Genomic DNA, 11,930 nt, shown 5'->3' with positions numbered 1-11,930 from the left:
GTAGTCATTTTTACCCTACCAGTACAACACACTCTTTATATGGGCACATGGAGATATTTTTACCCTAATTTTTTACCATGACGGTGTTCATTGTAGTTATAACAAACCTCCTGCAAATTTTCAAGAAATTTTGAATAATTTATATTACCGAAAACAAAGTTCAAACAATTGTTTTAACACGCATATAAAAAAAACAAACACGTGTGCAACAAGCTATTTAAACTCTATTTTTGCCACTGTAAATTATTCAAAAAAAAATCGAAAACTTGTTGAAGGTTCGTTATAACTACAATAAACATTGTCATCAAAAAAATTGGGATAAAAGCATCTCATATACCCATATAAGAGGTGTGTTGTACCGATGAAGGAAAAGATACTACCCTACCACAGAATTTTCCTATAATTTAATATATTTACTTAAATTTTTTGTCAAAAAATATATATTTGCTTAAATTTTACACAATTTTGTTTGGCTGGTACTTTTTCATTAAAATATTAAATTTATCCTAATTAAATCTATCTTTTTTTACAATTGTATAATGTTTATTCACATAATAAATATAACCTTTTAATTTAGTGAGTTCTATTTTTAAAATAAATTGTTATTATAATGTATTATTCTTAATTAACTAATAATAATTGGTATGATTTAATAAAATAATATGACAATAAAGAAAATATATTATTTTAAAAAAAAATATAATTTGTTTGAATTATATTTAAGGTTGTAGTTGAAATTTGAGAAAAAAATAAAAAGTAGTGTGAAAATTACACTAGTTTGTGTACAAAAAAAAAAAAAGTGGTGGGTTTTTGTCAAATAATAATAATATGGTAGTGGGTTGAAGACTTGGTGTTGGTCTTGACTCTTACCTAAAAAGAAAAAAACCACTGTCGTTTAACTCAGAAAACGTCGTTTATATTTTTGAGAAAAATCAGTTAATAACAGTTACATCTTCTATCGTGGCTGTATCTGATTAACCACCGTGACTCACTTTGAAAACAGTTACAGAATAAGTTTGACTAGTTTAGAGTCGCTCAACTAAAACGTACAATAGTAGAAACGTAGTAAAACATAGCAAAAATCAAATTATTTTTATTTTGAATTTTGATTTCTAAAACTTTCACGTATCAACTTTACAGAAATATCAATTAAATCCAACAGATTGAGCTTGGTGCAGAATCGCCACAAAAATGGCTGGATTGGAAGAACTGAGGAAGAAGCTGACACCATTGTTCGATTCCGAAAAGGGCTTTTCTTCATCCTCAACCTTTGACCCATCCAATTCTTACACGGTAAAATTTTCACTCTCAATTTTCGAATTTCTTTTTCATAATCAAATATTTCTTCTGGATGCGTAGTGAAATTCGTTGTTGTTGTTTATGAATTGGGTGAAGCTGTCGGACGGTGGAACAGTGAACTTGTTGAGCCAATCGTATGGTGTGTACAACATCAATGAGCTCGGATTGCAGAAGTGCACGGCTTCGGCGGCTGTAGAGGACGTGAGCTCCGAGAGTGAGAAGACGTATCGATGTGCCTCTCATGAGATGAGGGTATTTGGAGCGATAGGGAATGGTGCCAGTAGTGTTGTTCAAAGGGCTATTCATATTCCGACTCATCGGATTTTAGCCCTAAAGAAGATCAATATTTTTGAAAAGGTTTATCCTGTTCTTTTCTTTTTTTGGTTGGAATTGAAATTAATGTGATTTTAGCCTTAAAGAAGGCCAATATTTCTTATTTTCGAAAATGTTTTTCTTTTTCTTTTTCTTTTTCTTTTTCTTTTTTTATTTTTTACTGTTTTTGGCTGAAATTGAAAATTGATGGGATTTTGTTAATTTTCATACTATATTAGGAGAAAAGGCAACAGCTTTTGACAGAAATCAGGACACTGTGTGAAGCACCTTGTTATGAAGGTCTTGTGGAATTCCATGGTGCGTTTTATACGCCGGACTCTGGCCAAATTAGCATAGCTTTGGAGTATATGGATGGGGGGTCTTTGGCTGATATCTTAAAGCTGAGAAAGAAAATTCCTGAACCTGTTCTTTCCTCTATGTTTCAAAAACTTTTACATGTATGTAAAAGAATCTTGCTACAAGGTTTCAATTTTAATGTACTGATATGGATTTGTGTCTTTGAAAAGAACTATATGTTATTTTTTTTCTTTTTATAGGGATTGAGCTACTTACATGGGGTTAGGCATCTAGTTCACAGAGATATAAAGCCTGCAAATTTGCTTGTGAATCTTAAGGGGGAGCCAAAAATAACTGATTTTGGAATTAGTGCTGGTTTGGAGAATTCGGTGGCAATGGTAAGTGATTTTGTCAGTGTAAACAGCTTTTGGTGAATTGTTGTCAGATAAAGGCTTATTTGGGAATGTTGGTTTTCTGTTAATCACTGATCAAACGATGTGTTTATATTATTTATTGCAGTGTGCCACTTTTGTTGGGACGGTTACTTACATGTCGCCTGAGCGAATTAGAAATGACAACTATTCTTACCCAGCTGATATTTGGAGCCTTGGTCTTGCTCTCTTTGAATGTGGGACTGGAGAATTCCCATATACAGCTACTGAAGGACCTGTTAACCTTATGTTGCAGGTGACAACCTAAGATCTGTTCCAAACTTACTGTTAACAATAACTCCCCTTTTTTTATGCCTTGAGGCTTGAACTCGATTGACACTGATATCTGATTATTTTAAATAATGTTATAGTCAATGGTGGATATAAAAATGATTTTTAAAGTTTTTTTCTTCTCTTATTTGCTTGTGTATTAACTCCATTAATGAAAAACAAATCATTTGTAGAAACAGAAGGGTGTGATTTAGGGATACATTTAGCTATTAAAGGTCTAAAAGTTGTGTCCATACATGTCATAGACTCATAATTACGCCTGTGTCCTATGGCAGATATTGGAGGATCCGTCCCCATCACCTTCTAAACATAATTTTTCTCCAGAGTTCTGTTCGTTTATTGAAGCCTGTTTACAGAAGGATGCAGATGCTAGGCCAACAGCAGAGCAGGTGACCAAATATATATGAGCCAAAGAACATAATAAGTTCTCTGTTCGAACTATAAAAGTTGAACTTTGCTGTTTTACTTAATCTGGTACAACTATGATAATATATTAAACAGGGAAAATATGAAGTTTTAACCAAACTAAATAGTTTCAAGTAAAACTAACACGTCTATGATAGGCACAAATACATTGGCTCCTCATTGTTTAACTAGTATTTATAATTGCAGCTACTCTCACACCCATTCATTATGAAGTACAAAGACACCCAAGTAGACTTGGCAGAATTTGTAAAAAGCATGTTTGATCCAACACAAAAGATGAAGGACTTGGCAGATGTAAGTACACCGTGCAGTGCACTTTTAGCCACTCTGTTATTGCTAAGGATAGATTACTTGTGTTTACTATGCCCAGAAAATGTTAATCTAAGATTGTCCTTTGTTTGAGCAGATGCTGACAATACATTATTACCAACTTTTTGATGGACCTGATGAGCTCTGGCAGCATTCAAAGACCTTATTTAACGACGATTCAGTTTTCAGGTACTAAACAGTTCAATAATAACTTTTTCTATATCTTTTATGAATGAATCGTACTTGCTAGTTCTACCAAGAGAAGGTTCCATTTAATTAACATAGTCATGCCTCTGTCAAAACCAATTCATTCAAAGGGGAGGTTCTTGTCTCTAAAATACATGTTCTTGGAAAATTAATGACAAGTAAAAGATTTTATTGTAAATTGCTGATAACACAAATGAAAAATAGATTATTTTAACTGTTCATAAGCTTTATGATTTATGTCCACGTGATTTAAATGAAAAAACTCCAAGATTTAGTAGTTTATTGAACTCATCTCTTGTTTAGTTTCTCCGGAAAGCAATCAGTTGGTGGAAATGAAATCTTTGATACTCTATCAAGCATAAGAAGTACATTAGCTGGTGACTGGCCTTCTGAAAGACTTGTACATGTTGTGGAAAAACTTCAATGTCGTGCTTATGGTCAGGATGGAGTTGCAATAAGGATATCAGGATCCTTCATTGTTGGGAATCAATTCCTTATATGTGGAGATGGCTTACAACCAGAAGGCTTGCCGAGTTTTAAAGATCTCTCTATCGATCTTTCTAGTAGGAGAATGGGCACATTTCGTGAGCAGTTCATCATGGGACCAAGCAGTATTATTGGCCGCTACTTCATATCAAAACAGGAGCTATATATTATGCAGTGAAGGGCTAAAGTATATTGGGATGAATGCTAAGTTTATTGCACTCTTCTTTCTCGGAATTTAATGCAAATACTTTTAACTAAACAAACTCTGCTCGATGCATTTGCATAATTTTCTTCACTTCAAAGCCTTACAATCACAATTACTGGGTAATGGGTATTTAGCTTTGATCTTTTTCTCTACTTTATTTTTGCTTCACCTACTCTCTTACCGTACTAGTAATTCCTTTCATTATCTTAATTCACCTTTTTTTTTAATGTTGGTCTTTTCTCTTCAGGATATTCCAATCGGGAAGGCACTGAGTTCAATCCATCAGTGATATTTGTCCATTTCCACTTGTTAAAATTTACTCGGTCTGTACAGCTATAGTTGCACGCATGTACAGTCGATAAGCCATGCCCATTTTTGCTGGGGCATTGCTAATGTTGAATTGTAACATTTATTTTAAACTTCTTTGCTAAAAGATTGTAATCATAGTTATAAATGTGTTAAACTTAAAACCAATTGACTACAGTGATCCAATATGTGACACAAGCTGAACTATTACACTTTGTCTTGAAATGTGAATATCTTACATTCTCTGAAAAAGTCATGGTTTTGTCTGATGCAGCTACTGCCTAAGGGCTCTTTCTCCCCATCTTTGCAAGCCCATTTCAAAATGTTAAAATGGAAATCGAAACCTAGTATACGATTAGGAAAAAGTTGACTGATCCATAACAAAACTAAGAAAAAGAATACTAATTTGCACCATTTCAATTTCCTATATACAATTCAACATAGCTAAATTCTCAAGTTCACCACAATTCAAAAATCCCAATCTTTATCATGTACCCCGCTGTACACTTTAACTACGACCCTGCCAAATATAAAAGGAGATTAGTAATTGTAAAAGAATAATTTTATTTGCACATATATAAATAAATAGAGAGAGAGAGAGCTCACTATAAATAATCAAAAAATTATTGGAACGGCTAGCTTCTGAAACAGTACTGGCAGCTGTCTATGTAAGAAACAGTAACACACCAAAAGAATGAGCCAGACTTTTTACATAGGTGCTAGAAAGTAATCACGGATTGTTTTTCTTTTTAGGGAAGAGGGAGGATTCAAAACAGAAGATGGGCTCTTCGTTGCAGTGTCAGGGGTCTTCTCAAACACTTCATTTAAATCAGAATCTGATGACAACCTTCTCTTCTGGGCTTCAGGTGTACTGAGTTTAGGCATTGAAATTGGATTCATTGAGTCATCTTCATCTGATACATCATCTGGATATTGTCTTTTAGAATCCTTAGTGGGATGCATCTGGTTATTCATTAGTAGCTTTCTACCTTCTGCTCCTGGGATTGCCATTACTCTCCTTCGAATTGCAGATGCGGAACTTGTGCTTGGGCAGCAAATGTTTTGGGAGTCCCAAATGCGAACCTAATGCAAGAAGTTGAATATGATGGATCAGCAAGAAAAGTTAAAATTCATAGAACATAAATGTTGAAAACATTCTTGTACATGTGTAGCAGCATTGCTCTTTCATACCGTAAAATCATCAGAAGAAGTTGCAATCTTTCCATCCTCACTAGGACACCTATAAAATGCAGGAGAATAGTATGATTACTTGCCATTATTTATAGCTCAGAAACTTTGATTTAAAAAGAAAATTACCAATCAACTGCAGTAACTTCGCTGTCGTGGCTCAATTTGATAGGATCTTCTTGCGGCTTGTTCACCTGGTTTGGCTCAATAAGTTATAATGAAATCAGCATTGAACTTAAAGACCACTATCCGAATATAAAAGAAAGATACCTTCCACATATAAGCATTTCCATCACTAGAACCGCTGAGTATGCTAGCAGCATCAGGGCTGATGGATGACTGCAATTGCATTAATGAAATGAAGCTAGGTAAGTATACAAGCATTATATTTTCATTGACGAACTGAGTTACAGGACTTAGATAGCAACTCTCACCTTCACAAAAAATGTTTCAATTCTACATCCAGAAAAAGATTTCTCAGGACCCTTTTCAAGCTGAAGAACATTATAAAGATAGATTCTGGCAGAAAAAAAAATAGTAAGTTAAAGATGAAATATTTTTCAAACATTTGTTTAGTTCATTGCTGAGTAACTATCCAAGGCAATGTTCGGCTTAAAGCTAAAATTACTGCAATGGTTTCTAGGATGTACCGGACAAAAAAAAGTGTGGAGCAATTGTGCATACAATGTTCAGATCATGGTATTTAAACAATGCTTAAATCATTTTAAGGTGACAACAGCATCTATCTATAGCAGTAATTACCTATTATCCATACACGAGGCTGAAATATACACTCCATTCAAATCCTGGGACAAGCTAGATATGCCATGTAATCTCTTCACCTGAAATGAAAATGAAAACAAGTCAAACTTCTAAATATGTATAACCTAGCATACCTACATATAAAAAGTAATGTATCGAAATATATAAATACACACACTGGGTTCATTGCAGCATGAGTTAATGAGCATAGAACAATCAACTTGCCCAGAAGTAGCATCAATGTAACGTTTACTAACCTTCTCAATTGAATCGAGAGGAGGGCATGTCTGTGTGACTGCATTTTTCAAATTTCTGGTATCCCAAAATTTCACAATGCTGAAATGAAGCAAAATGACCGCATATAAAAGGTTAAAAGGTTAAACAAGAAGTCCAAACCGTTGAAATGATGTGACTTGCATCTGGAAATAAAATATCAAATTACAAGTATAATTGCCAACATTTCCTTCATACCTGTCCACGGCTCCAGCTGTGGCAACAGAAACCCCATCTTTGAGATAAAGAACTGACGTGATGCTCATTGAACCTGTCTGAGAGTGCACAAGTCTCAGTAAAAACCAAAAGGCATAAAACAATTGATTGAGAAGATTGTTAGCCACAAACCTTGCGACGCCTGACACGCTTTGCTTGAGAGGACAGATGAGCACCATTGACCGACGCAGTTGAGCTGAAGTAATTTAAATTGAATTAAAACTATTGGTACTTAACTTGAGGAAGAAAAAAAACTATCAGCCCGAAGGTTTTGCCTAGTTAGTTTAAAGTATGATAAAAATCACCTGATACACCTTTCCTCACGCCTGCTTAGAGATTTAGCATCACATCTCATATCCCAAAGAGAGAAGGAGCCATCTCTTGAGCCAGAGGCAATAATCTCTGTTAAGTGATGAGAAACACTACTGTGTTAGTAAATTCATGTTAAACTAGATAGCACAAAATAAGGATGATCGGAAAATGTGAATATGTGATTTATAGATTACAACGTAAACCCACCAGAATTGGTTGGATGTGGAGACATAGATTTCACACTTCCGGTGTGCCCCAACAGCACAGCAGTACATTTTTTTTCTTGAACATCCCAGACCTTCATCTGTAAAAAGGTAAAAGGAAGGCATGAGCTGACTAAAAGAAGAATTAGCACTAGCACGAGCTAGATTTTTCTTGAGAATTATATTGGTATTCCCAGTTTTAGCCTTTTTTTTCCAATCAAAATCCTACTCTGAAGTCCTTATTTTAGGAAGAGTGGTGCATACTTTACACTTTCTTCATATTATATTATTTGCATCAACTACTGATGTCCAACTTCAAATTTCAATTACGAAGATATGAAATTAAACTAAAAAGGTGAAATAAAACTAAAAAGGTGAATTAAAACTTGATCACTTGCCGTTTGATCACCAGAAGCTGTCAAAATTTGAGTACCTCCCTGTAAGAAATTTTAGATACAAAATTAATAAGTATAAACGTTCCAAGTAACAATTTACATTTACAAATAAATTAACGTTATCCCTTCCGAAATTGCATATATAAGCACAAGAATCATGATTAAAAAATTAATAATAAATCTGAGTGGGGATTGTTGGCTTAGTGAATCCAAGGCAACCGAAAGCTTAAGATATGTAAATTTATGAATTACCTTAACCCAGCATACGTCAAAGACAGCATTTTGGTGTGCAGCCCATTCGCAAATCCTCGATTTTTCTGTGATTCAAATTAATTTATAAGTAATAAGCTTAGAAAAAATAATATATGAAAATTTTATTGTCACCAAAACCCTAAATCAGAAACCAACCTGCATTTTCTTGATGAGAAGAAGAAGATAAATGACGACGAGTATCAAACAAGCTCACATACCCATCCTCATCGGACACTGCAAGAATGTGGGAACTCATACTACTCTGCAAAAAAAAAGACTCAACGTTACGATTAAATTCAATTCGAAAGGAATAAAATCACATAGTAATTAATACACACAACAATGCATACCTTGCAGAAGGAAACAGCCAAGGGTGGAGTCACATCGCCACCGTGTTCTACAGCTACAGCACCGATTTCTTTGAAACATGAGGCGGCATCACTAATATGCGGTCGCTTTCGAACTGAAATAACACTCGAAGCCATTAGATTCAGCTATATACAACAAAAAATGTATAAAGATACGAAAATGTATTGTGTATATATGAATGGATGAAGCGAGATCGATAGATGTACCTCTGAATCCGCTGAGCTCCCTCAATCTAACGTCTTGGAAAAGTGAATGAGGATTCGGGAACTCCATTGAAGAGTCTGGGAACACAGTGAGTTGAGTAGAGAGAGAAAGAGGTTGAGAAGGAGAGAAGTGTGGTCGATCTGATTCTGAACCCTTTTTCTTTTCTTTTTCCATTTTATTTTCTTCGGCGTTGGCGGGAACTCGCTATTTCGATATTTTAAGTGATATAATGGAGGGAAATGGTAGAGTATTCCCGGGTACTCTTCCCTTAAACGAGCTTTTTTTTTTTTTATTGTTTGTTTTGTTTAATAAATAAAGGGATAATTGTGGCAAAATTACTCAAAGTTTGGATTTTGTACGCGACATAGACCCAATATTTATTTTTAGTAGCAATAATAATGGCGAAGACTGAGTTGTAGTGGTCGTCGAAGGCAGCAGAGGGATTTGGAGAAACCCAGTAAGAATCTGGCATTTTTTCTTCTTTTCATTCGTTCTTTGGTTAATTTTTCTTTTTTGTTTTCCTTTGTTTTTGTTTACTGTTTAGCTAATTTCGTAGTCAAAATTTTGGGTATTTGAGTGGTTTTATTGGTGTTATTCTGAGTATTGCTCTTAAAAATTTTGGGTATTGATTAGACATTAATGGTATTTTCTTCTTTAAATTTATAGGTTAGTTGGTATCGAGTATGGATTGTACATGGTATTAAACTTTCTGGGTTTATAATGTTCAAATTTCTGGGTTTGTAATGGGTATTATTTTTGGTATTGAACTGATGGCTGTGTTGATGTTCGTTTGTACAAGGCATTAAACATTAATAGATTTTGGTATTGACTAAATTTTATGGGTTTGTAATGAGTATCTAAAGGCATAATTAGTATAGTATTCAAGAATGATTTTATGTTTTCAAAAATTAAAAAATGTGAGATCTACAAATAAAACTTGATTGGTTAAATGTTTTTGGAAACTAATTCCAAAAACTACTTCAATTTTAATGAAGGATTTTGAAAACGAAAATTTATTGTTTTCAGTATAATCTTACTATTTTAAAAAATATTTTTTTTCTTGTTAATTTTCTTTTATTTTTCTTATAGTCTTGATTTTTTTTTCTTTTGTCATTTTTACAAGTTAATCTACTTTTTAAAATTTTTATATATATAAATTTAGTAAAATAATTAATTATAAAATCATATAATAGAATATAATTTAATTCTAATTTACAATATATTTGCTAAAAAAAATCATTGATCAAATAAAAATTACAACAAATAAATAAAAAAATATTTTCACTTCAATTATTATTATACCAAAAATAAAAAATATATATTACATATTCAATTTTTAGATTTTCTACTAAAAAATTATTCAATTTTATAAAACTCAAAAATAGTTAACGGACAATATATTCAATCACATTTTCATAAACATATTTTCAGATACTAAATCTAGATTCTTTTTTCAAAATCATATTTTGTCAAAATACAATTTTTAAATCACTAATCAATCATGCCCTAAAAAAATATAACTTTAATATAAAAAAAATCAAAGTTAATGATAATGCAATATTGTTATGAATTTAATTAATGCACTATTATTAAATTTTACTTTCAGCTAAACCAATCACGTATTCAGTTTCTGTTATATTTTCAAATTTAATCCCAATCACAGATTCAGTTTTTCAAAACTCAAAAACAGTTTACTGACATTGAACCAATCACATTTTCAGAAACATGTTTTCAGTCACTAAATTCAGATTTTCATTTTAGAATCCCACTTTTTAAAAATACAGTTTTCTAATCGCGAACCAATCAGACCCTAAATTTTTGGATTTGTAATGGATATTTTTCTAAAAACTTATTTAACCGTGGTTTGGGTACATTATCTACTGGAGGGCTTCCTTTGGGGTCGTGGGGAGGAAGAAGACAGTGAGGGAGAGGGAGAGAGAGGTAGAATAGTTTTAGGGGTTTTAATTTTTTTTTAAAGTTAAAATCAGTTATAAATTTTTATTTATTTATTTTTTAATGTATTTTTAATTTTGTTAATTTAATTATTTTTTTTAATTTAAATGTATTTTTAATTATGATAAACAGAAATAAAACTTTGAATTATCTGGTGCGTACACGTGTACACCCACATGCCACCAACGGAGAAAACCAAACGTAACCAAACGAAATAACACTTTTTAGTACTATGGGTACTATTGCCACTAAAAATAAATATTGGGTCTATGTCGCGTACAAAACTTAAACTTTGGGTACTTTTGCCACAATTATCCCATAAATAAATTGTCTTTTTTAAAATAAGTTTTATGATATTATGATATTTCTTTACCATAACTATATACTTTTTAAGGATCTATATTTTTTTTTACCTGTTTTGTCTCATTATCTATTTGTATGCTATAGTTTAAAATTTTATTTTTGGACCTGAATTTTGTAAAATTATTCAAATAGACTCCTAAACTCAATTTTAATAAATAAAATATTAAATAGGACAACACAATTATTAGGCAAAATGATTATCTTTTTGTTCTTAATTGCTAGTTTGGTGAATTTTTTGTAATTTTAGTTTAAAAAACTTTGACTAAAATTAGGTTTTAGGGTCTATTTGAACCATCTTACAAAACATAGGGTTCAAAAAGTAATTTGTCAAAACACAAGATCTAAACAGATAATGGTACAAAATACAGGGTTCAAAAATATATAAATATTTTTTAATGTATTTAAATGCCACATTTTTTGTTTTAAAATGGAACATGATCTAAATAACTATATATATATATGTAACGTCCCAAAAATTCTTATGAGGCTTAGTGTCTTAATTAGCGTGTCAAGAGGGCACGTGGAGTAATTATATGATAATTAAATTAAATAAGCATGTGATTATGTGGATTATATGAGTTATATTATGATATGATTGTTTATGCATGTTTATGTGTATCAAATATGCTTAAAGACCCGCTTTTGTTTAAAATTGGCATTTTTTAAAATTTTGACTCGTTGATGGTATATTTGTATTTTTATTGTATTATATGTTTGAGACCACATGATTATGTGGATACCAACGTGATATTCGGCATGATTCGATCTGTTTGAGCAACGTAGCAGAAAAGTCACAACGGGGATTTATACCGCTTCAGGTTGAGCTCAAGGGTATTTTGGTAAATTGGTATATTTTGAGGAACTATTAAAA

General features: G+C 32.3%; 2 protein-coding genes across 4 annotated transcripts; one reads left to right on the top strand and one right to left on the bottom strand.

Annotated features, from left to right (window-relative positions):
• Window positions 1-1,006: 1,006 nt before the first annotated feature.
• On the top strand, window positions 1,007-4,821 carry LOC133818200 (mitogen-activated protein kinase kinase 3). 3 transcript variants are annotated; one of them, XR_009885823.1, is made up of 10 exons: window positions 1,007-1,293; window positions 1,396-1,656; window positions 1,851-2,069; window positions 2,169-2,306; window positions 2,428-2,595; window positions 2,906-3,019; window positions 3,243-3,350; window positions 3,463-3,554; window positions 3,876-4,382; window positions 4,511-4,821. XR_009885823.1 is itself a non-coding variant. In XM_062250939.1 (9 exons), the coding sequence occupies exons 1-9, from the start codon at window positions 1,192-1,194 to the stop codon at window positions 4,234-4,236; spliced, it is 1,563 nt and encodes a 520-aa protein (XP_062106923.1). In that variant the 5' UTR covers window positions 1,007-1,191; the 3' UTR covers window positions 4,237-4,556. The 3 variants fall into 3 exon arrangements, 1 of the variants encoding a protein (XP_062106923.1); XR_009885824.1 differs by having other exon boundaries at window positions 3,876-4,389; XM_062250939.1 differs by having other exon boundaries at window positions 3,876-4,556.
• A 350-nt stretch (window positions 4,822-5,171) lies between these two features.
• LOC133818199 (uncharacterized) lies at window positions 5,172-9,551 on the bottom strand. Its single transcript, XM_062250938.1, has 16 exons — window positions 8,746-9,551; window positions 8,521-8,633; window positions 8,327-8,432; window positions 8,171-8,235; window positions 7,922-7,960; window positions 7,528-7,624; window positions 7,314-7,410; window positions 7,141-7,204; window positions 6,991-7,067; window positions 6,777-6,855; window positions 6,520-6,599; window positions 6,192-6,276; window positions 6,028-6,096; window positions 5,887-5,951; window positions 5,761-5,809; window positions 5,172-5,652 (listed from the first exon to the last, which is right to left on the bottom strand). Exons 1-16 carry the CDS (start codon window positions 8,915-8,917, stop codon window positions 5,278-5,280), a joined length of 1,632 nt encoding a protein of 543 aa, XP_062106922.1. The 5' UTR covers window positions 8,918-9,551; the 3' UTR covers window positions 5,172-5,277.
• Window positions 9,552-11,930: the final 2,379 nt, after the last annotated feature.

This window comes from Humulus lupulus, chromosome 2, assembly GCF_963169125.1.
Source record: "Humulus lupulus chromosome 2, drHumLupu1.1, whole genome shotgun sequence".
NCBI lineage: Eukaryota > Viridiplantae > Streptophyta > Magnoliopsida > Rosales > Cannabaceae > Humulus > Humulus lupulus.
This window is presented reverse-complemented; position numbering and strand designations above follow the sequence as displayed.

Coding starts and splice junctions, on each gene's coding strand:
- LOC133818200 (XM_062250939.1), top strand. CDS start 1,192: ATGGCTGGATTGGAAGAACTGAGGAAGAAGCTGACACCATTGTTCGAT. Junction 1,294..1,395: donor ACCCATCCAATTCTTACACG/GTAAAATTTTCA, acceptor AATTGGGTGAAG/CTGTCGGACGGTGGAACAGT. Junction 2,070..2,168: donor TGTTTCAAAAACTTTTACAT/GTATGTAAAAGA, acceptor TTCTTTTTATAG/GGATTGAGCTACTTACATGG.
- LOC133818199 (XM_062250938.1), bottom strand. CDS start 8,917: ATGGAAAAAGAAAAGAAAAAGGGTTCAGAATCAGATCGACCACACTTC. Junction 6,600..6,776: donor CTCTCGATTCAATTGAGAAG/GTTAGTAAACGT, acceptor TTTTCATTTCAG/GTGAAGAGATTACATGGCAT. Junction 6,097..6,191: donor TTGAAACATTTTTTGTGAAG/GTGAGAGTTGCT, acceptor ATGCAATTGCAG/TCATCCATCAGCCCTGATGC.